The sequence below is a fragment of the Rhinatrema bivittatum genome, chromosome 3, assembly GCF_901001135.1.
Source record: "Rhinatrema bivittatum chromosome 3, aRhiBiv1.1, whole genome shotgun sequence".
Classification (NCBI taxonomy): Eukaryota; Metazoa; Chordata; class Amphibia; order Gymnophiona; family Rhinatrematidae; genus Rhinatrema; species Rhinatrema bivittatum.
This window is the reverse complement of record NC_042617.1, coordinates 32160521-32181717: the sequence shown is the minus strand read 5'-3', so window position 1 is coordinate 32181717 and position 21197 is coordinate 32160521. Positions and strand designations below refer to the sequence as shown.

At 48.0% G+C, this 21197-nt stretch overlaps 1 protein-coding gene across 3 annotated transcripts in view; it reads left to right on the top strand.

Moving 5' to 3' along the window:
- LOC115086762 (nuclear RNA export factor 1-like) overlaps positions 1 to 21197 on the top strand; it is a 433094-nt gene that overhangs the window by 37050 nt on the left and 374847 nt on the right. For all 3 annotated transcript variants that reach the window (XM_029593060.1, XM_029593058.1, XM_029593057.1), the window contains one exon: positions 10607 to 10690. In XM_029593060.1, coding sequence (XP_029448920.1) covers positions 10607 to 10690 — 84 coding nt within the window. The remainder of the gene's footprint in view (positions 1 to 10606; positions 10691 to 21197) is intronic.

Genomic DNA, 21197 nt, shown 5'->3' with positions numbered 1-21197 from the left:
TGTTCCTCAGGCAGAGTTGACACATCTGCTGTGCCCTTATAGGGCTGAAGGAGATGACGTCCTTGTGCGCCTCAGCTTTTTTCCACCGCAGGCCCTTTAATTCCAGAGGGTTGGGTGCCTGTGCACCTAAGCACAGGCTGGAGATGGTGGTTCCAGTGGCATCCTGCCACTTATGGGGTGATAAGTGGTGTGTGCCGCGAAGGAAGGTAACGACGACTTTGGGGGGGGGGGGGGGTTAAGTGCAGCGGCTTGTGGGGGTGCCCTGTAAGTTGCCAAAAGTAACATTTTTGTTATGGTAAATCTTTGGGGGAAAATCATGGGTTAGTTATAGTTAATGTTCTCCTACCTCCTTATCCCGGACTTGTACTTTGAGTTCTTCCTGCTCCTTGTCCTGAGTGTCTTGGTAGTGGAATGGGTAATAAATCCTGTAAATAATAATAATGTTGAAATCCAGTAGAAAGTGGACATTTTTGCAAGCATATCATATCTTCATAGCTAAATAGTGCCAGTCCCTTGAATTTGAAAAAAAAACCTGAGGGAGCCAGATGTACTAAGCTTTTCTTCCCATAAGATACAAAGGGCCTGATTCATCAAGGCACTTTTTCTATACACAGACTCAAAAAGGGGAAATAACATCCTTTGAGTAAATCTGGCCCTAGATGTTTTATTAAGTGGTGTTGGTGACTTATCAGGGAGCCTTTTCCAGAGTTTGTTCTAAGCCGGTGTCTTTGTATATGGATGCTGTTGTATTGCTGGGTTTACCATGACCAATAGATTAATCTATTGGTGCTCATCAGCGGTGAGGCCCGGTGCATGCATGTGAGAATGGGAGCCTGGGTGTGAGTGTGAATGGGAGCACAGGGTGTGGGTATGAATGGGTCCGAAAGCATTTGTGTGTGATTTTGAGCTTGCACATGAGAGAGCATGTGTGTGATTGAGAGAGAAACTGGTCAGGGAGGTGATGTGTTTCTGTGAGAGAGAGACTGGTTAGGAAGATGACTGGTGTGTGAGAGACCAAGACTGGTTATAGGGTCTAATTTGGGGGGTGTGTGTGAGTAAGTGACTGGTTGTGGGCCGTAAGGAAGAGGACTGTGAGGACAGAGCTTCAGTAGCCGCTGCTGCTTCTGGTGAGTGCTTTTGGCCTGCAAGGGAAAGGAGTAGGAGAGTTGCTGGAGAGGGTAAGTAAAGGTGGCTTTTTAAGTTTATTTTTCTTGATTGACTGCCATTTTAATTATTGGGTATTACGTAATGTGTCTGTTTTGAAATATTTAATTGGTATTTGGACAATTTTAAAATTTTTATGAGTTTTTAATTGTTGGATGTTCTGTCCATCAGCTGTTTTGTAACATTTATTAGTATAGTTTTACAGTTATTTCTACATGGGGATCTGTATCAGATTGGCTTGTTCTGTTTTCCTAATATGAGGTGTATTAGTGTTTCGGGCCTGGTTTAATAGTTGTATTTCTTAGATAGGGTTGTTACTGTTTGAGTGTGTTCCATAATGCAGGTGTAACTTTGTGCGGATTAGTTTGTGTGCATTATTTCAAATCCTGAGAGTCTGTTAGGTGCTATATTTCTCTTTCCATTTCTCCGGGTTCGCACTGCATGCAGAGTGGCTTTTTTGGTTTTCCATTCCAGTTTCTGTCTCCATATTTATAATTTGTGGTTTTTCTGTACTTGGTGAAGGTCAGTTCTGGGTGTGTGACAGAGGTGAGGTATTTTACTAGCATTCAGGCATTTGTATCAATCTTATTGTTTTTTTCTCATTAGGACATGCAATAGTGGTAAATTTACTGTCTTTTTATAAGGAAGGCTATTGTGCCTGGTAGTAAAGGGAGTTTGTTTTGCTTTTACTGAGATGTCACCAGAACCAGAATATCTTTTTTGTATGGTGAGTTGTATGGGTAATGCCCTAGTTCTGCTCTGACCCATTGTCGGGGGTCGAGGGGATTCCTATGGATGCAGAGTGCATGTTTACATATAGTCCTGTGACGGTCACATGTTCAATGTGTCATGCATGTGAGAACCATCTGTCAGGTGTGTCCTGGCCGAAAAAAGGTTGATAACCATTGGATTAAATGCTAGTCATGGGAACATTTATGCATAGCTGAACATCTGGTCACCTGTGTTGGAATGTTGCTGTAAAATTGTTAGCAATAAGCCCTCATAACTTGTTTAATACATTTTTATTAAGCAAAGATTTACCAGCCAAGCAGTAATGTTCTTCACAGCAGGTATTGTTATAAGATAATACACTATACTAACAGATCCTCAAACATTTGGTTTAGAGATGATACAATATTGCTTGGTGCCAGGGGTTATCACTGTCTGAAGATAGTTTCCATTCTCTCTTCACTGGTTCCTGATGTGATCTGCATTTGAACTTTTGTGACCTACAGATTGTACTGTCAGCTTCAGTCACCAGTAAACCTTTATCAATTAATGCCTCTTGACTCTAATTGGCTGAGTCAGTGTTCCATTTTTAATTAATAGCAATTTACATCTTGAAAAAAAAAATCACAAAACTAAATCCATTTGTCTGGCAACAGCAGCAGTGTTGAAGTGGCAGAGGCAGCAGTTGAACCAAGCTAGGCCATCCTGAACCTTGTAATGGAAGGAGCACCAGAAACAGACCTGGCAATGGAGGGGGGGGGGGGAGTAATGAGCAGTTGGGCCTGTCACAGAAGGGGAACTGTGACATTGAGCCCCATGGCAGTTTGCCTCTTCTTTTGTTCACCTCTCTCTTTCCATGTTCTCCTTCCCTTGTTCCTTCCTTCATTCCTTTCTCCTCTTCTGCCCTACTGTTTCCCATTTCTCTAATCCTCTGCTCTTTCTTGCCTTCCAGTATGTCTTCTCTCCTCCAATGTGTCTCCTTCCCTCCTCCTTCCCAGTCTTGTCTTTTCTCATCCACCCTCCTATCAGTCATATTTCCTCTCCATTCTACCATTACTACTACTAGATATTTATATAGTTCTATAAGATGAACACACTGTTGTACAGAAATGCACAAGACCCGGTCCCTACTCTGTGGAGTTTACAATGTAGTCAAGACAGAAAAACAAGAGCCTTTGGGTTAAAATGAAGACCACCATGGTTGGAGTGAACCAAGTTTCAAGATCCTAGTAGCAGACTCAAAGCAGGATTTAAAATGGGTTTAAATAAGGAGAGAGACCACCCTACAAGAGTAAAGCAAGAAATCAGGCCTGCGTCCTTCTAAAAGTCTATATAAGAAAAACGGGAAGTGAGGTGGGTGGGTGTGGGGCAGGGAGAGTAGGATTTAAAGTAAGACAGTATACATTTCAAAACCAGTTCTTTTGCACTTTATAGCCCTAATTATCAAGCAGTCCTCCCATAGATACAAAATGGGAGCTAGCCAGTAGGCCCCTTAACTAGCTATACATCAAACTTCCTTGTACAAGAAATTAGAGAAATTTGGTAAATGAGCAAACAAGACAAATTCTTAGCTCATGATTGAATGCCAGCCAGCCAATGAGAGAGAGATGCTTGTATATCTGTAGAGGGGTGGAAAGAGAGAGTAAGTGGCATGGCGATGGCGTGAGGATGGGATAGATAGCTGCAGGGTGAGGGCCAGTGGGGGGGGGGGGGGCAGAGAAAAGAATGGTGGCACCTGCTGCAGAGCTGGAAGAGAGCGATTTTATGCCTGCAAGAAAGGTTGGGGAGAAGTGGTTGTAAGAAGGGATGCAGCAGCAAAGTGCTGGCCTAGGAGGGTTGCAATTGCTGGAGTCACTTGCCTTGATTCTGCACCCAGAGGCAAATTCTGTAGTAGCCCTATAAATAGTGCTCTCTGCTGTCAAGGATTATTAGGTGGGATCCAGCTTCTGGATGTTTTTACTGCAGCGGCCGTAACTGTTGTTCACAAGATATAAAATGGGAATAAATGAAATTCTCAGTTTTTCTTTTGCCCTGTATGTTTGTCTTGATTAGATTGTAAGCTGTAAAGAGAGACTGTCTCTTATGTGTTTTTTGTACAGCACTGTACTGTATATATCGAAGCGCTATAGAAATTAGTAGGAATAGTATCTTTTATATAAAATACAGTATCTCAACTTCCAGGATAGAGGAAAATAAATAGACTGAAAAAAAAAGTGAGATGAGTTGATAATTATTGGTTGTAGCATATGCCTTTGTCCATCTATTGGGGGTTCTCTGTAAACCCTGTGCTCTTTGATATAAGGTGTATTTGGTCATGTTGTAATGTTTCCTTCATTGTGTGGTATCTGCAGCTTCTATAAGAACATAAGATATGCCATACTGGGTCAGCCCAAAGGTCCATGAAGCCCAGCATCCTGTGGCCCAACAGTGGCCAGTCCAAGTCACAAGTACCTGGCAAGCACCCAGACGTTAAATAGATCCCAAGCTACTGTTCTTATTGATTAACAGCAGTTTATGGAGTTTCCTCTAGGAACTTATCCAGATTTTTTTTAAACCCAGTTACACTAATTGCTGTGACCACATCCTCTGGCAATGAATTCCAGAGCTTAATTATGCATTGAGTGAGAGAATTTTCTCTGATTTTGTTTTAAATGAGCTATTTGCTAACTTCATGGTGTTTCCCCTAGTCCTTCTATTGTCTAAGAGTAAGTAACTGATTTTACATTTACCTGTTCAAGTCCTTTCACAATTTTGTAGACATCATATCCCCCATCAGCCATCTCTTCTCCAAGCTGAACAGCCCTAACCTCTTTAGCTTTTCTTCATAGGGGGAACCATTCCTTGCCCTTTATCATTTTGGTCACCCTTCTGTTGTGGATTGATAACTGACTAAAGGATAAGAAATAGAGTAGGTCATTTCTCTCTCTGGGGAAGGGTAAATAGTAGAGTTCCTTAGGGATCTGAACTGGGACGTGTGTCCCTTATTTTGGTCATCCTTTTCTGAATTTTTCTCCAGTGTGTCTGATCTAGAGGGAGTCTATGATTAAGATCCCACATGTATTTTCCTGGTACTTTCCTGATGCTTTTCCTTTGCTTTCCAGGTGAGTTCTTATCTTTTTTTCCTCTTGCTTTTCTCTTTTGGCTTCACTCGCTGGCTCTTTAGCTAGAGCAGCGGCACCAAGGGAGAGTGGTTTCTGTGGTCTGTAAGCTGAACTGGAAATTCTGGCCTCTCCCCCAAGCGGTCCATCCAGGTTGTACCATCAAGCCTTGGGAGACTCCTGTTAGACTGACTCTTGTTAGACTGACGTTGAGCTTTCTTGGTATATTGTGCACATTCACAGATGTGTGAATGTTTAGGTGTGGTCAATGGTGTCTGACCCTTTGGGTGAATGCTTTAGATGTGGTCAGTGGTGTCTGACTTTTTGGAATTCCTTTTATGCTGTTCTAGCTGGTTTAAATAGGGTTCCTGTGGGCGTACAGGGTCCTGAGAAGCACAAACCCTGGGATTTTCTCGTGAGTAAGTCTGGGTCTAGGTTCTTGATTCTCTGTTCTCAGGTAGACCAAATCTGTAAAGTTTGTTTGTTGTTTGTCCTTTACTACTGTTACGGATCTGTTATGGAATCTGCTGTCTGAAGGGAGGAGCAAGCAGATGGGAGATAACAATCTGGTATGAATCCAACTCCTGGAGAGGGAGGAGTAGCAGTCTGTTAGATTATAGCTCCCATGGAGGGAGAAGTTAGCAATCTGTAGGTTCTACTCCTCAAGAGGGAGAAGAATTAGCAATCTGTTGGGAACTAACTCCTATGGAGGAAGGAGTTAGCAATCTGTTATGATCCCATGAGGAGTTAGCAATCTTGTTAGGTTTGCTAGGTATTTAGCAATCTTGTTATGCTACGGCTCCTGTGGAAGGAGGAGTTGGCACACTGTACCAGCGGAGTGCTTGGAGAGGACACTCGGCTGTAGAGGAATGTAGATAAGTGAATCCTTGGGCCGATGGCAGATGACTGCGCCCCCAGGAGGATATCCTGAGAAGGACCACCGGATAGGCTTGAGTACGGAGACGGACACAGATAATTCTTTATTAGACAGGTTAGAACCACCAGAGGTGGCAGTAGTGAGTAGATATGCCCTGCAGGGCTGAAGTCCCTCAGGTACTGGAACCAAGATCCCAGGGTTGAGCTGTAGAGAAACTATAGATAGTGAGTAGACAGGATATGCTGTGTTCATAGCCAGAACTAGATGACAAACTCACATAAGGTCTAAAGAAGCTCAGTAGCTGGAAAGGGTTAGGCCCTCGAGGAGCGAGTACCTGGTTCCAGGGAAAGCTCTGAGAGAGCGGTGGTAACTCACAAATGTCTGTATCTGCTATAGCTTCCAGGCAGTAGAGAATCTTCAGAGTGTTCAGGAACATGGGCCCTTGAGGAGCGAGTACCGGTTCCTATTGGCAATCTGAAATAAAGAAGAGAGCGAGGCCCCCGAGGAGCGGGTACCCCTGGTAAGTCCGAGGAGGCAGAGTAGATTAGGTAAAGTAATCCCCTTGCTAACTCAATTTGTTAGCAAATACTGAGACCTTATATATTGGAAGCGGATGACGTCATCTCAGGGGGACGCCTCCAAGGTTCGTGCCCTTGCTGGTACATACATCGGAGCGTGCGCGCCCTACGTCATCAGGAACAGGGCGGATCCGCAGCGTCGTGCCAGTCCGGGGACGCCGGAGAGAGACGGCAAGAAGACTTTGCGACAGCTAGCAGTCCATCAGACCCGGAGGGAGTTGCCACAGAGGTAAAGAGGGCAGAGTGAGGGCGTCGAGCAGCGGACGCAACAACTACTTCCTCTCAATCTTTTCTTCCCTAATCCATGGGAAACTTTCTATAAGAGACATGTTGGACTGTGACATCCAAAACCCGATCCGCTTGAACTAATCACCTTCTCTGAAATTTCAGAGACAGCTGAATGGTGCTTCAAGATGAAATTTAATGTGGATAAGTGCAAGGTGATGCATATAGGAAAAAATAACCCATGCTATAGTTACACAATGTTAGGTTCCATATTAGGAGCTACCACCCAAGAAAGATCTAGGCGTCATAGTGAATAACACATTGAAATTGTCGGTTCAGTGTGCTGTGGCAGTCAAAAAAGCAAACAGAAGGTTGGGAATTATTAGAAAGGGAATGGTGAATAAAATGGAAAATGTCATAATGCCTCTGTATCGCTCCATGGTGAGACTGCACCTTTAATACTGTGTACAATTCTGGTCGCCGCATCTTAAAAAAGATATAGTTACGATGGAGAAGGTACAGAGAAGAGCGACCAAAATGATAAAGGGAATGGAACAACTCCCCCTAGGAGGAAAGACTAAAGAGGTTAGGACTCTTCAGCTTGGAGAAGAGATGGCTGAGGGGGGATATGATAGAGGTGTTTAAAATCATGAGAGGTCTAGAACAGGTTAATGTGAATCAGTTATTGTTACGCACTCCGTCTGTGCCCGGTGCTCACCTCCATGGTTTCACGGCAGGTCCCGGGTAGGCCTCCCTAGCGGTAGCTGCAAGCGCTTCCAGGCTTCGGCTTCCCGTGGTGGCGGTCGCCGGGCCTTCTACTGCGCACCAGGCCTCATGCCGGAGCTCGGCGTGAGGCCACGCCCCTACGCACATGCGTGGACTGCCCAGCCTCTTGTAGGGCCAAGGGTGGGTCCTAGCTCTGCGGCGCGTCCTGATTGATTCCCGGATATAAGGAAGTCCCTGCTTGTACTTCCTTGCCTTGGCAATCGGGTTAGTGTCTTGCTAGATTGTCACTGCGTCTGAACCTTGTTCAAGTCTCGTTCCAGGATCCTTCTGGTCCAGTTCTGATCCTGCTTTCTAGTACTCCAGCGTCCGTCTGTTCCTGTTCATCTGTCCGTCTCCCCAGGTAGTACCTCTGGACTGTCTCACTGGTACTGACCTCTGCTTGCTCCTCGACTTGCCTGCCTTCTGACTCCAGTCTGTTCCTCGACTTGCCTGCCTGCTGCCTGCCTTCTGACTCCAGTCTGTTCCTCGACTTGCCTGCCTGCTGCCTGCCTTCTGACTCCAGTCTGCCTCTCGACCTGCCTGCCTTCTGACCTCGACCTGCCTGTGACTTGGTCTGCCCTCTGGAACCTGAACTCTGCCTGCTTGACCACGTGTCTAGATTCTGGCTCTGTTCCTAGCCTTGTCATCACCTATGCTATTCTGGTCTTCCTCGTTCCATCTGACCTCCAGTCTCGAACCTGACCGTGCTCCCCTTCTGTCTGTGGGCACGCCGGACTTCCATCCTTCCAGGAGACCCTGTGAGGCCCACCTAAGTCCAAGTGGCCCGGGTCCCTATGGGCTCCACCCGGGGGGACCTCAGGCTTCCAGTGGTGAAGCTCATCCTAGCCTCTGTCTCCTCCTGTGCTCCTCCCCCTGGGGGCAGTTGCTTCCTGGTCCCTACCAGGGAGCCGTTCTCCACTGCTCCCAGGACAAGGGTCCACCCCTGAGCGCAAGTTATTTACTCTTTCAGATAATAGGCTGGGGGGCACTCCTTGAAGTTAGCATGTGGCACATTTAAAACTCCTGGACCAAAGAGCTGGAACGGAGGATTCAGGAGCAGCCCGACTCCATGACTGACTCCTTGCGAAGGCGAAGAGGAACTGAAGACTGAGCCCTTTTGTAGGGCTGAAGAGGGACACCCAGGATGGCATCATGAGGAGCCAGGAGGACTGTCCCTTTAAATTTGGAGAGGAGGCTCAGCCTTGTGCCTAAGGAGGTAGGAGGCAGGACCCTGGAGAGCAGGGACCCTGCAAGGAAGAAGAAAGCAGGCCCGAGGTGTCTGAGGCGGCTCCTGCCACTAAAGAGAAGTTGGGGGTGGCTCCAGCTGCTGAAGAACACCTGTGGTGGCCTTCGGGCCGCGAAGAGGAGCTAGAGGTGGCATCCTGGCCGCAAAAAAAGGATGAAAATGGCTCCATGCCGTGCTGGGCTGCATGGGGATGGCATCTGTGGCCTCCTGGCCACAGGATGAAGAGACGTCTGTGGCTTCTTTCGCAAAGGCAGGATGATGGTGGTGGCTTCTGCCGCATGAAGACTGTGTTGGCAGCCTCCTGGCCGTGTAGAGGCACGACGGCAAGGCCCGCTGTGCAGGAGCAACTGTGGGCGGTCTCTGGACCACAGGGCACGGCATCAGGGAGCTGGCTAGCTGGCGGCGAAAAAAGGTGGGAGACTACGGCCTAGACGCGGGCAGAATCGTAGCACTCTCATTGTAACTCAGTTACGTCAAGTGCAACCATATCTCTTTTCAGAGATGCGGCGACCAGTATTCAAGGTGCGGTCTTACCATGGAGCAAAACAGAGGCATTATGCAGCCACTGTTTTATTCCCTTCCTAATAATTCCTAACATTGTTTGCTTTTTGGACTGCCCCAGGACACTAAGCATTTGATTTCAGTGTATTATCCACTATGATGCCTAGATCTCTTTTCCTGGATGGTAACTCCTAATATGGAACGTAACTATAGCAAGGGTTATTTTTCCCTATATTTATCTGACTGTTAAATGCCGCACCATCTCCATCAGGGAAGTATTACTGAAAAATACATTTTTGTACTTAAGGGAAATTGCCCTTATGGTATTGGATATCTTGGATGCTATAGAAACGACCAGGGGCAAGCATTTCATGATAATGCCCATCGCTGCCAAGGGCATGGTCTGCCATGAAAGGGAGACTTGGCATGTTCCTTCCATGGCGCTTTCCCTGCTGGCTCTAGTTTGTCTCCTCTGCCTTTGTACTGCAGCCAGTTTTAGTCTCTAGCTGTCTACTGTCAGGTAATACCCCTAGAGACAACATCTGATTTGCTGATTTGCACAGGCTATTTTCTAATATGTGGTGAAATACACTCACAGTTTAGTAGTGGAAATAAGAAATTTGTAATTCAGTTTCTCGACCCCCCCCCCCCCCCCCCCCCCTATAAATAACCTGGCTGACGCTTCCTACCTGTTTTTTTTGTCTTTAACTCTTGTAACTTCTCTTCTTTGGATGCAATGACTGCTTACAGTAGTAAGTAAAAAGAGTAAAACACAAACACGTTCCTTTGTTAAACAAGAAAAGTTCTTATTGTGGTTAGCCCTTCCCTTATCACTTAATGACTTGCAATATAATTGCTTTTAATGCCACAAGAATGAAGTTGGAGAGAAATGAAAACAAACAAAAAAAATCTTCTTTCCTGACTCTCAAATTTAGACATTTCTGTTTTTGTGCTTATATGCCACCTTTCCCCCCCAAAACAGAAGACCCAATACGGTTTGCATCAAAATATGGTATATGTTAGTACAATATTTATTGGCGCTCATACAATATATAAAATTCCTGATACAGACTTACCCCGACCCCCTACTCTCGAAAGGGAATGCGAATAGGCTGTATCACACAGCTGAAAATAGTATTCCCTCCCAATTGCTTTACAGTTAACTCCAAACATCAAAAATATAAAAATAGTAAACATAACAGGTTCCTTTATAGACTGAGGGCTGGAAGGGAATCCTCCCCTCCTTCAGAAGGTTAAACCTTCACCGCCACTTAAGTGCCAGCAGAGGTTACTTCCCTCATGTGGCTACTGAAAAAATTAGAAGAGTTGAGCCCATGGCATGTATCACTACTGCAGGGTACAAAAATATTTAGATAATGCAGATCAGGTTTTTATGTCAGTTTTTTTTTTTTCTTTTACCTAGATTCCTTATGGTGTTAAGTATAACAAATGTTGGCTGCTTCAGAATATTCAAGAAACATGTGGGTTGATGTTCAAAGCTGTTCAGGTAGGTTTCTGTCTGATGCTAGGTATGCCCTGAAATTTGTTTGTTTGTACTTACAGTAAACAGCCATAACATTTTATTTTGTATGTGTTCTGTTTAATAAGAAGCATGTTGCACGCATGCTTTTGAATCTCACACAAGTATATATAAAAATTTCAAAACTATGCATGTTTTTTGGTGAAAAAGTATCTGCAGAAAAAGCAGGTACAAGTCACTGTGGGTACTATTTTATTTTATTTTTTTCCTAAACAGTTTTCACAAGGAAAGTTCAGAGTACTTTGCCTTTGGAAACTGGTGCAAAGTCTGCAATTTAAGTTTTGAAAACTGTCCCATACTATGATTAAATAGTAGGTGTGTGTGTATATATATTTGATTTATATTCTGCTTTTCAGGCACTTTCAAAGCAGATTATGTTCAGGTACTATATTTTATTTATCACATTTTCTATACCGTCGTTCAGACATGCCATCACAACGGTTAACATATTTAAAAGAAATGGAATAAATAATTACATAAAATGAGCTAAAAATAATAAAAATTTAGCATTAATAGATAAGAGGTAAAAGGTAAAAATAAATTCCAGCACAAAATGTAAAATATCACATTTAGTATTCATACATAATTTCCAAAATAAAATGAAAAGAGTCAGTTAAGACTATCGAAATAGAAAAAGATGGCTTTTTGGGCTGCTTTCGTTCACTTTCCTTATAGGCATTGCCAAATAACCATGATTTTAGGTCTTTTTTTTTTTTTTTTTTAAAGTTTTAAATTCTGATTGCAATCTCAGATCCGTGGGTAATGTATTCCATAGTTTGGGCCCTGCCAGCAAAATGGCTCTTGACGTAAATGGGCAGAATTTACAGATGGGATAGTTAACAGGCCTTTGTTCACAGATTTAAAGTTTCTTTGGGGGGGTGTGTAGCCGAATAGCTGCTTTTACCAGTCTATTTGGTCTCCATAAATCAATTTGTGTAAAGTACTAAATACTTTGAATTGAATGCGATATTCGATTGGAAGCCAATGCAAGGAGATCGATGTTGGTGTTATATGATCCCTTTTTCTGCTACCTGTTATGACCCTGTCTGCAGCATTCTGCAAAACCTGTAAAGGATGGATAGTGGAAGATGGAAGGCCGAGTAAAAGATAGTTGCAATAGTCAGTACTTGAGAAAATCAAAGATTGTAAAACTGTTCCCTGTACGTACCAGGATCAGTCCAGACTCCTGGGTTTTGCCCCCTCTCTCTAGCAGATGGAGACAGAGGTTTACAAAACAAAACTCCGCCTATATCTAGGCTGGTGCCACCTACAGTCTGGCAGTTTTCTTCTGTCTCCTAGCAGGTGGAGAAGGTGCAAAACCTACAGTCTGTGCTTAGCCTAAGTTTTAGGTGGTAGTTTAAAAAAAAAAAAAAATAGAGAAAGGTAGGAGTTAGGTGTTTTTCAGAGGAGAAGGACCACAGAGGCTTGCCTGCTGCTCCCAGTCCCCACCTCCCAGGGGAGGGTGAGGTCCTGAGGGGACCGTTCCCCCTGGTTGAGGCTGCCGAAGAGTGGGGGAGCCCCATATACCGGCACTTCAGGGCTGGGGGTGACACCGGGGATCCCGGCTCACTCCCCCCAGCTGGCTCCAGATCCGAGGTAAATTAAAAAAAAAAAAAAAAAAAAGTGTGCCTGTTTTGATTTGGTTTGTGCTGTTCCCGGCCTGTGTTCTCTCTCTCTCTCCCTCTCTCTCTCTCTATCGGCCGTCTGGGTGCCTGCTGCGCAGCGGGAGGGGACTCGCTCGATTTTTGGTTTTTCACGGGCTCTGCCTCCTACGCCGCGGCAGACCATGCCCCGGCAAGCAGCTTGCCGGGCCTGCGGGTCCGCGGCGACGCGGCTGTCTCGGGACAGCCTCTGTTCCGGGTGCGTGGGAGGGGGAGAGGGAGGATCGACGGCGTCGGGGGCCCGGGGGGGTTGAAAACCTTGCGCCGGGTCTTCAGCGGCTCGTGCAGCGTTCTCGGAGGGGTCGACCTCGGGTCTCCCGGGGACGGCCGCCATTTTGAGCACTTTTTCGGTGGGAACGGCGGCCATCTTATCGCCTCAGGGAGCCGAGGCTAGCGCGGGCCGATTAGGGGGCGGGGTGGATAATCCCCCACTGCGTTTGTCACCCCAGCAGGGGTCTCCGAAGGGGGGCAGGTCAGCGAGGACCATTGACCCCAGTGAGGATTCCCCGGGGGAGGGGGATGACGAGGAAGGGTCCTCTGATTCCTCATTTAATTCGCGGTTTGTGCTTCTCATGCACAAAGCCTTTAAGGCCCGCCGCATGGCCAGGAAAAGAGCCCAAGGGGACCCGTTCTCCGAGCTGGCTACTCAGGCAACAAAGAGGCCGAAGCCCAGTCCGGGGGCGGAGGGTCCGTCCAGGGGCCGGTCTCTTCGGTCCCGGGGGACCAGAGATGAGCGAGATTCCTCTACGGATTTGGAGGAGCCGGAGGAACCAGCGGAGGAACAGGACCTTCCGTCCCAACCCTCGAGGGGGGTTGAGGGAGACGGAGAGCCGGGGTCCAAGGGCTCCGGAGCGCCCCACGGAGCTGAGGGCGATGACCCTAAGGTGGTCAGGTTATTTCGGAAAGATGAACTAGGGCCTCTCATTCCGGAAATCCTGGGAGAGCTGGGAATCCCGCTTCCACAAGTGGAGTCTCGTCTCGGACAGACAGATCCGGTCGTGTTGGGGCTCCGGGGTCCTTCTTCAGCCTTTATGCTGCATTTCTCAGCCTCTGACTTACTTTTTAAGGAGTGGGATACTCCAGATTTGGGGCTGAAGGTGGCAAAGGCGATGGACAAGTTGTATCCCTTGCCGGAGGATGTGTTTGAGTTGTTGCGCTTGCCGAGGATAGATTTGGCGGTAGCGGCGGTGACTAAGAAGACCACCATACCGGTGACCGGTGGTACCGCGCTTAAGGATTTGCAGGATAGGAAGTTGGAAGTTCAGCTTAAGCGGATCTTTGAGGTTTCTGCATTGGGGATTCGTGCGGCGATTTGCAGTAATTTTCCCCTGAGAGCAGGTCTTCGCTGGGCGCAGCAGCTCTTGGCAAATGAGTCTTTGTCCCCGGAGGAGGTGCGACAGGCAAGTCGCTTAGAAGCGGTAATTGCCTATAGTGCAGATGCATTTTATGATCTTTTGCGCACGTCTGCCAGGACTATGGTATCCGCGGTATCGGCGCGGCGGCTGTTATGGCTTCGTCATTGGTCGGCGGATGTGACCTCCAAAGCTCGGTTGGGCTCTTTACCCTTTAAAGGGAAGTTGTTGTTTGGCAAGGAATTGGAGGATCTGATTGAATCCTTAGGAGAGAATAAGGTGCATCGGTTGCCGGAAGATAGGCCAAGATTCCGTGGGGCTCCAGCGTCTCGTCCTCTGTTTCGTGGCGGTCGCAGTGAACGGATGTCTCGGGGGTCGAATTCTTCATTTCGTCACAGTGCTAACCGGCAGCAATCTTATTCTCAGTCCTTTCGAGGGCGCCGTTTCGGTCGTCCGGGATCCGGTCAGGCGGTGCAGGGAGGTAAGCCTGCACAATGATGTGAGGCCGGTCCATTCCGTCGTCCCCAGAATCGGCGGCAGGCTGTCCCGGTTCTACGAGGAGTGGACCAGAATCACGTCGGATCATTGGGTTCTAGAGGTGATAAAAGAAGGTTACGCGTTAGATTTTCTTGCCGACCGCCCAGGGGTTTCCTAGTGTCACCTTGCGGGTTCTCAGAAAAGCGCCGGGCGATCTGGGTGACTCTAGCTCGGCTCCGCGATCTCGGGGCCATCGTGCCGGTCCCTCCTGCCGAGTTACGAGAGGGCCGATACTCCATTTACTTCGTAGTGCCAAAGAAGGAAGGGACCTTTCGGCCCATCCTCGACCTCAAAAGTGTCAACAGATGTTTGAGGATCCCTCTGTTTCGGATGGAAACCTTGCGGTCGGTGATCGCGTCTGTGAGGAAGGGGGAGTTTTTAGCCTCCTTGGATCTCACGGAAGCGTACCTGCACATTGGCATTCGGCCGGACCACCAGCGGTTTCTCCACTATGCGGTGATGGGTCAGCATTACCAATTTCAGGCGCTGCCGTTTGGCTTGGCCACGGCTCCTTGCACGTTCACCAAGATTATGGTGGTAGTGGCAGCGCGACTCCGCGAAGAGGGGCTGTTGGTGCATCCGTACTTGGACGATTGGCTGATCAGGGCCAAGTCAAAGGACCTTTGTCAAGCAGCAGTTCAGAGGGTGCTGCAGTTCTTGCGGTCGCTGGGCTGGGTGGTCAATGCGGCCAAGAGCCATCTAGAACCGACACCGTCCTTGGAGTATTTGGGAGCTTTGTTCGACACAAGTCAAGGCACAGTGTCCCTAACGCAGGGTCGAATGCTCGAGCTGCAGTCACAGATTCGAAGATTACTAATCAAGCCGGTACCAGTAGTATGGGACTACTTGCAGGTGCTGGGTTCTATGAATTCTACGCTGGAATTGGTGCCGTGGGCCTTTGCTCATATGCGTCCTTTGCAGTCAGCGTTGCTTTCCTGCTGGTGTCCAGTATCGGAGGAATTATTCCTTCCCCTGCCGCTGCCCCTGGAAGCCAGGGACAGCTTGGCCTGGTGGCTATGCCCGGCCAACTTGAGGCGAGGGGTGTCGCTGGAGACTCCAACTTGGACGGTGGTTACCACGGATGCCAGCCTACTCGGTTGGGGGGCTGTTTGTCTCGGGCAGTCAGTGCAGGGTCTATGGTCGCCCCAGGAGTCATCGTGGTCGATCAATCGGTTGGAAACTCGAGCGGTGCGACTGGCTCTGTTGAAGATCCTCCCTCTTATCCGCGGGCAGTCGGTCAGGATACTGTCGGACAATGCAACCACGGTGGCTTACATCAATTGTCAGGGGGGAACCAAGAGTCAGGCGGTGGCATCCGAAGCCCGGTCATTGATGATATGGGCGGAAGCCCACCTGACCTGTATTGCGGCCTCGCACATAGCCGGAGTAGAAAACATCCAAGCAGATTTTCTAAGTCGCCACTGGCTGGATCCCGGAGAGTGGGAGCTCGCGGAGCACGCGTTTCACCTCATCTGTGCCCGGTGGGGCACGCCAGCGATGGACCTGATGGCAACGTTCAAGAATGCAAAAGCTCCTCTGTTTTTTGCTCGGCGTCGGGAAACAGCGACGGAAGGAGTGGATGCTCTGGTAGTGCCGTGGCCGGACGTCTTGCTCTACATGTTCCCACCGTGGCCACTCATCGGCAGGGTACTACGTCGAGTCGAGAATCACCCTGCGGACGTAGTGCTCGTCGCACCAGAATGGCCAAGAAGACCGTGGTTCGCTCCCAGCTTCAACGGCAGGGGAGAAGATAAACAACCAATAAGGGCTGTATAACATAATCTGGGTAAAAACAAATAAGCATGGGTGTAGCTTGCTTATTGCGGCGGTTACTACCCCTACTACCTCTAACTAATCAAGCTAGATGTTTCACTTGGATGCAGCTCCATCACCGCTCTCTACATTAATGGCGGGGGTGGAAGGGAATTAGAACCAAGAGCTAAGAGAAACAGATAAGTATGAGAGAAGAAATGAGGGAAGCTTGCTGGGCAGACTGGATGGGCCATTTGGTCTTCTTCTGCCGTCATTTCTATGTTTCTATGTTTCTATCTCCTGAATCTGGCGATAGACAGTCCACTTCGTTTTCCGTATCTTCCGGATCTCCTACATCAGGGACCCGTTTGTTTCGACCTGGTGGATCGCTTTTGTCTAGCGGCATGGCTTTTGAGAGGAAAAGGTTGAGATCCAAGGGGTACGCGGAGTCTGTGTATCTACTCTGCTATGTTCGCGTAAGAAGTCTACGTCGTTAGCTTATGTGCGGGTATGGAGAGTTTTTGAATCCTGGTGTCTTGAGCGCGACGTGGTACCTATCCGAGCAGCTATCTCGGACATACTTCTTTTTCTACAGGAGGGTTTGTCCAAAGGGCTTTCCTGTAGTTCCTTGAGGGTGCAAGTGGCGGCTCTGTGTTCCTTGAGGGGCCGGATTCATGGGACATCGTTGGCAGCACATCCAGATGTAGTGCGTTTCCTTCGGGGGGCGAGGCAGTTACGGCCTCCGTTTAGGCAGCCTTGCCCGTCCTGGAGTTTGAATGTTGTCCTTAAGTCTTTGTGTGCGGCACCATTTGAGCCTATTCGCAGTGCCACTCTCAAGGATTTAACCCTGAAGGTCGTGTTCTTGGTGGCCATGGTATCGGCGCGACGAATTTCTGAGCTTCAGGCGCTGTCGTGTCGGGAGCCTTTTTTTGCAGATTTCGGACTCAGGCATCTCGTTACGGACGGTACCGTCCTTTTTACCCAAAGTGGTTTCATCATTCCATGTGAATCAGACGGTCGAGTTACCATCCTTTTTGCATGTGCGGGCTTCGGATCCTTTGGCTAAGGATCTGCATAAGTTGGATGTCCGTCACGCGCTGCTGCGGTATTTGGAAGTCACAAATGCATTCAGAGTGTCAGATCATCTGTTAGTTCTCTATGGTGGTCCGAGGCGAGGTAAGGCGGCCTCTAAGACTACAATAGCTCGTTGGTTGAAAGAAACCATTCAATCGGCATACCTGTTACAGGGCAGGTTGTTACCCGCAGGGCTACGAGCTCACTCTACTCGCGCCCAGGCCACTTCCTGGGCGGAATGCCATCATATACCTACAGAGGAAATCTGTAGGGCGGCCACCTGGAAATCGGTTCACACTTTTGCCCGGCACTATTGTTTGGATGTTAATGCGCCAGGGTCGACGGGGTTTGGAGAAGGTGTACTTAGAGCGGGCCTCTCCGGATCCCACCCTCAGTGAGGTAAGCTCTGGTACATCCCAGGAGTCTGGACTGATCCTGGTACGTACAGGGAAAAGAAAATTAGGTCCTTACCTTTTTGCTAATTTTCGTTCCTGTAGTACCGAGGATCAGTCCAGAGTCCCACCCACTCTTGATCTTATGCCGGGAGAGGCTGTGTGGTCTGTGCGCTGGTCTATTATCAGGATACCTTGATGTTTGATACCTCGAGTTCGGTCCCCAGTTGGGGGGTTGTACACCGGTGTTGAGGTGAGTTTTATAGTGTTCATTGATCGATTTTTTTTGTGATGGTTCTGCTTTGACATTAAGTAATACTGCCAGACTGTAGGTGGCACCAGCCTAGATATAGGCGGAGTTTTGTTTTGTAAACTTCTGTCTCCATCTGCTAGAGGGGGGGCAAAATCCAGGAGTCTGGACTGATCCTCGGTACTACAGGAACGAAAATTAGCAAAAGGTAAGGACCTAATTTTCTTTTCTAAAATCACATTGTGATAATAATGGCTTTAATTGTTTAAGATTCATAAGCTTACTGTACCCTTCTCTCACTTTGTTTGATATGTGGTTTTTAAAGCTAAGTTCAGAATCAATAATTATTCCAAGATCTTGCGCAGTATCAGATGGTTTAATAGTTATATTGTCTTGGAACACTAAGGTTGTTTGACTTGCATTTGAAGATCTTTCTAATAAAATAATTTTGGTTTTATCAATGTTTAGAACAAGTTTCATGTGTTAGAAGTTGCTTAATAATTGTCAAATACATTGTTAGTTTGTAGGTCTTTTCAATTGAATCATGTATTGGAATCAGTATTTGAATATCAGCATATATATAGTGATTGAGACCTAATCTGGCTAGTAGGTGACATAAAGGCAGCATGTATATGTTAAACAATGCCAAGTAACAATGGGGCTGATGCAATGTCATGGGCTAGTCGCTGTGTATGGCTTAACACTTGATTGGACCCATGTTTTGGACGCTTGTCCATAACCCCCAGTCCAATACGGGGGTTAGTGCGTCCAAATCACTATGTAGCTAATAGCCTCATCTACATGAATTTACATGTAGATGAGGCTATTAGCTAATCCCCGCGATCCAATACATTTTCCTCGTGACCAGTGCACCCTTGCAACGCATCTAATTTTTACATCGGCCTGGAGCTGGCATAAAGGTATGCCATGCTCAAGGGCGCATTGAAAAAAAAGAAAAATCCCTGCTTTCTGTGTTGCGATACTAAGTAGGAGAAACCAAATAAAGCAGTTTTTAGTTTAAAAAATACATTTTTGAAAAAAATATTCTGGATGCCCAATACACACACAAGATACATTGTCCAGGCCATGTATCTTGTGCATGTATATGCAGGTAGCTGGAGAAAAAGGACGCTTGTAGATTGAGCGTTTGTTTTCCCAACCTGCTTGACAGCACCTTTCCTGTGTGCCCGATGCTGAGAGAGTGGTAGGGATGCACATTTGTCCCTAGTGCTTCCTTTTTGGCATGACCCCTCATTTAAATATTGGATCATGTGCCTAGGAGAGGCGACTGAATGCGCGTAAGAGAAACGGGCGCTGAACACTGAGCACCCGTTTTCTGTGCACAGTTAGGGATAGATTTTCAAAGATGCGTGTGCCTGTATAACGGCACGCGCTACTGTGCGCATAGCGGGCGACATAGATTTTGCATAGTTTGCGCACTATACAAAATCCGCGAATGTATTGGCCGTGATTTGTGCACGTCAGTCATGTCGCGCATGCAAGTGTACTTAAGTGCCTCCTGCAATCGTGTGCCCGTGTGCATGCAAACACGAGGGCAGGACTTCCCACTTTGCCCGCTCCCCAAGATGGCTAGCAGAGGCAGGCAGCCAAATTTCACCACCAGGACGTCTAACTGCTGGCTACAAAACCTTGATTATTTAACTCACATAGGCAGGTGAGAAGCAGACAACATATGTTAGAAAGAGAAAGTATGGTATGGTTCCCCTTTTCAGAGCAAACACAGAAAACTACAAATCATAGATACAAACTGTATACACAAGTATCCCAGAATAAAAACAGACTTCCCCTTGTCAGGATTCATTAAAGCCTTCTTTCCTAGCTGTAGCAGATGGACTCAGGACCAATGGGTATAGTGTACTCCTGATAGCAGTTGGAGACGGATCAGATTTCAATCTTGACGTCAGCCCTAGTACATATACCCCTGCAGGAAGTGCAGCTCTCCAGTATTTTCCATCTCCTTAGCAGTTAAGGACTCTATGCACGCTCGCACAGCGTTAGAGTAATTTTACCAAAGAAAACCAAAATAAGAAGAAATCTTACCTCTACAGACTAGCCCCGCTCTCCTGTGGTGACACCCATTGGGTCCCTCCCCCAGTTGAGATTTCCCGAGGTGATTTCCGCGATCCCTCGGAGGTAAGCCTCGGTCCGGCGGCTGACCCTCGGCGGGGACCTAGCCCCTGACATCGGGTGAGGCTGAGAGGCAGCGGGTGCAACCTAGAGTGCGGCGGTGAAGGTATTTTCCCTCTCCCCCCGCAGCCAGAAACCACCCGGAATGAGACCGGGAAGCGCAGAGACAAGGTAAGGTAGAAATCTATTTAAGTCTGTGGTCTCCGAAGCTCGAGGAGCCGCACAGGTCACCAGCCGGGACCAGTGCCACCAGGTTTATCTGCCCTAGCAGGGCTGGACTCCGGTCAGATCAGTGGAGACCCTCCGATGTGGTCGCCATATTGTCCGCGTAGTCGCCGACACCATTTTGCTCTGTTCGCCGTCCTGTCCGCTGTTTTGATCTGTGCGCACAGAGGCGAGCCATGTGCTCAAATACCTTGTGCGCACAACATCGCGCACCCAAGTTCCGGGTGCACAAGTGACGCGCGTAGCCACGTGCTTACTGTGCCAGGCGCATAACTTCGACCTGTGTGCACAACGGCGCGCACACCAAACCTGCGTGCACAACTTCGAAGCACACTGGAGTGCACAACTGTATTTTATGCGTGCAAGCCATCGCACCACCGGAAAATAAATTCAAAGCTCAGGGCCTTTGCCCAGCATGCCACGTTAGAGCTGCACAGCATGAGGAGGCCACGGCCTGTATATACAGTGCGAAGGGGATCCAATTCATGGCCCTCCCCAGCCGGTACTGGGCTCCAGCCTCTCGAGCAGTACGCCGGACCTAGCATTGCACAGCGGGCCCCCCCCCCTGAAACGGGGCTCCCCAGGGACACGGTGACCCTTAGTCTAGACCCAGCATCTATCTCCTTGGTGGAATTCTTCAAAGGTCTGCATACCTTTGTCCACATGCAACTAGGGCCTCCTATAATACAGCCACAGGCTCCACCAGAGGACCTTAACATGCCGGGACTCTCTATGCCCAGGGAAGTGATCCCACCACCCAGAAGCCGCACCTTCAGGGACACGGACAACTCAGATGAGGATTCAGAACCCCTGGAGGAAGGGGAACTCCCTCCGGGGACAGAGCCCCACCGAACAATGAGACGCTTCTTCACCAAGGACGAGTTTCCAGACCTGGTCACACACAGCCTAAAAGAGCTTGCTATCCTGGGCACAAGTGCCTCGGGGGATCCTAAGACGAACCCACTATTAGAGGGACTCCGTCAGACCTCCCACCATTTCCCACTATTACAAGCCATCCAGCAACTAATTGACCTGGAATGGGATGCCCCAGAAACTACATTCAAAGGGGGCCGGGCTCTGGCA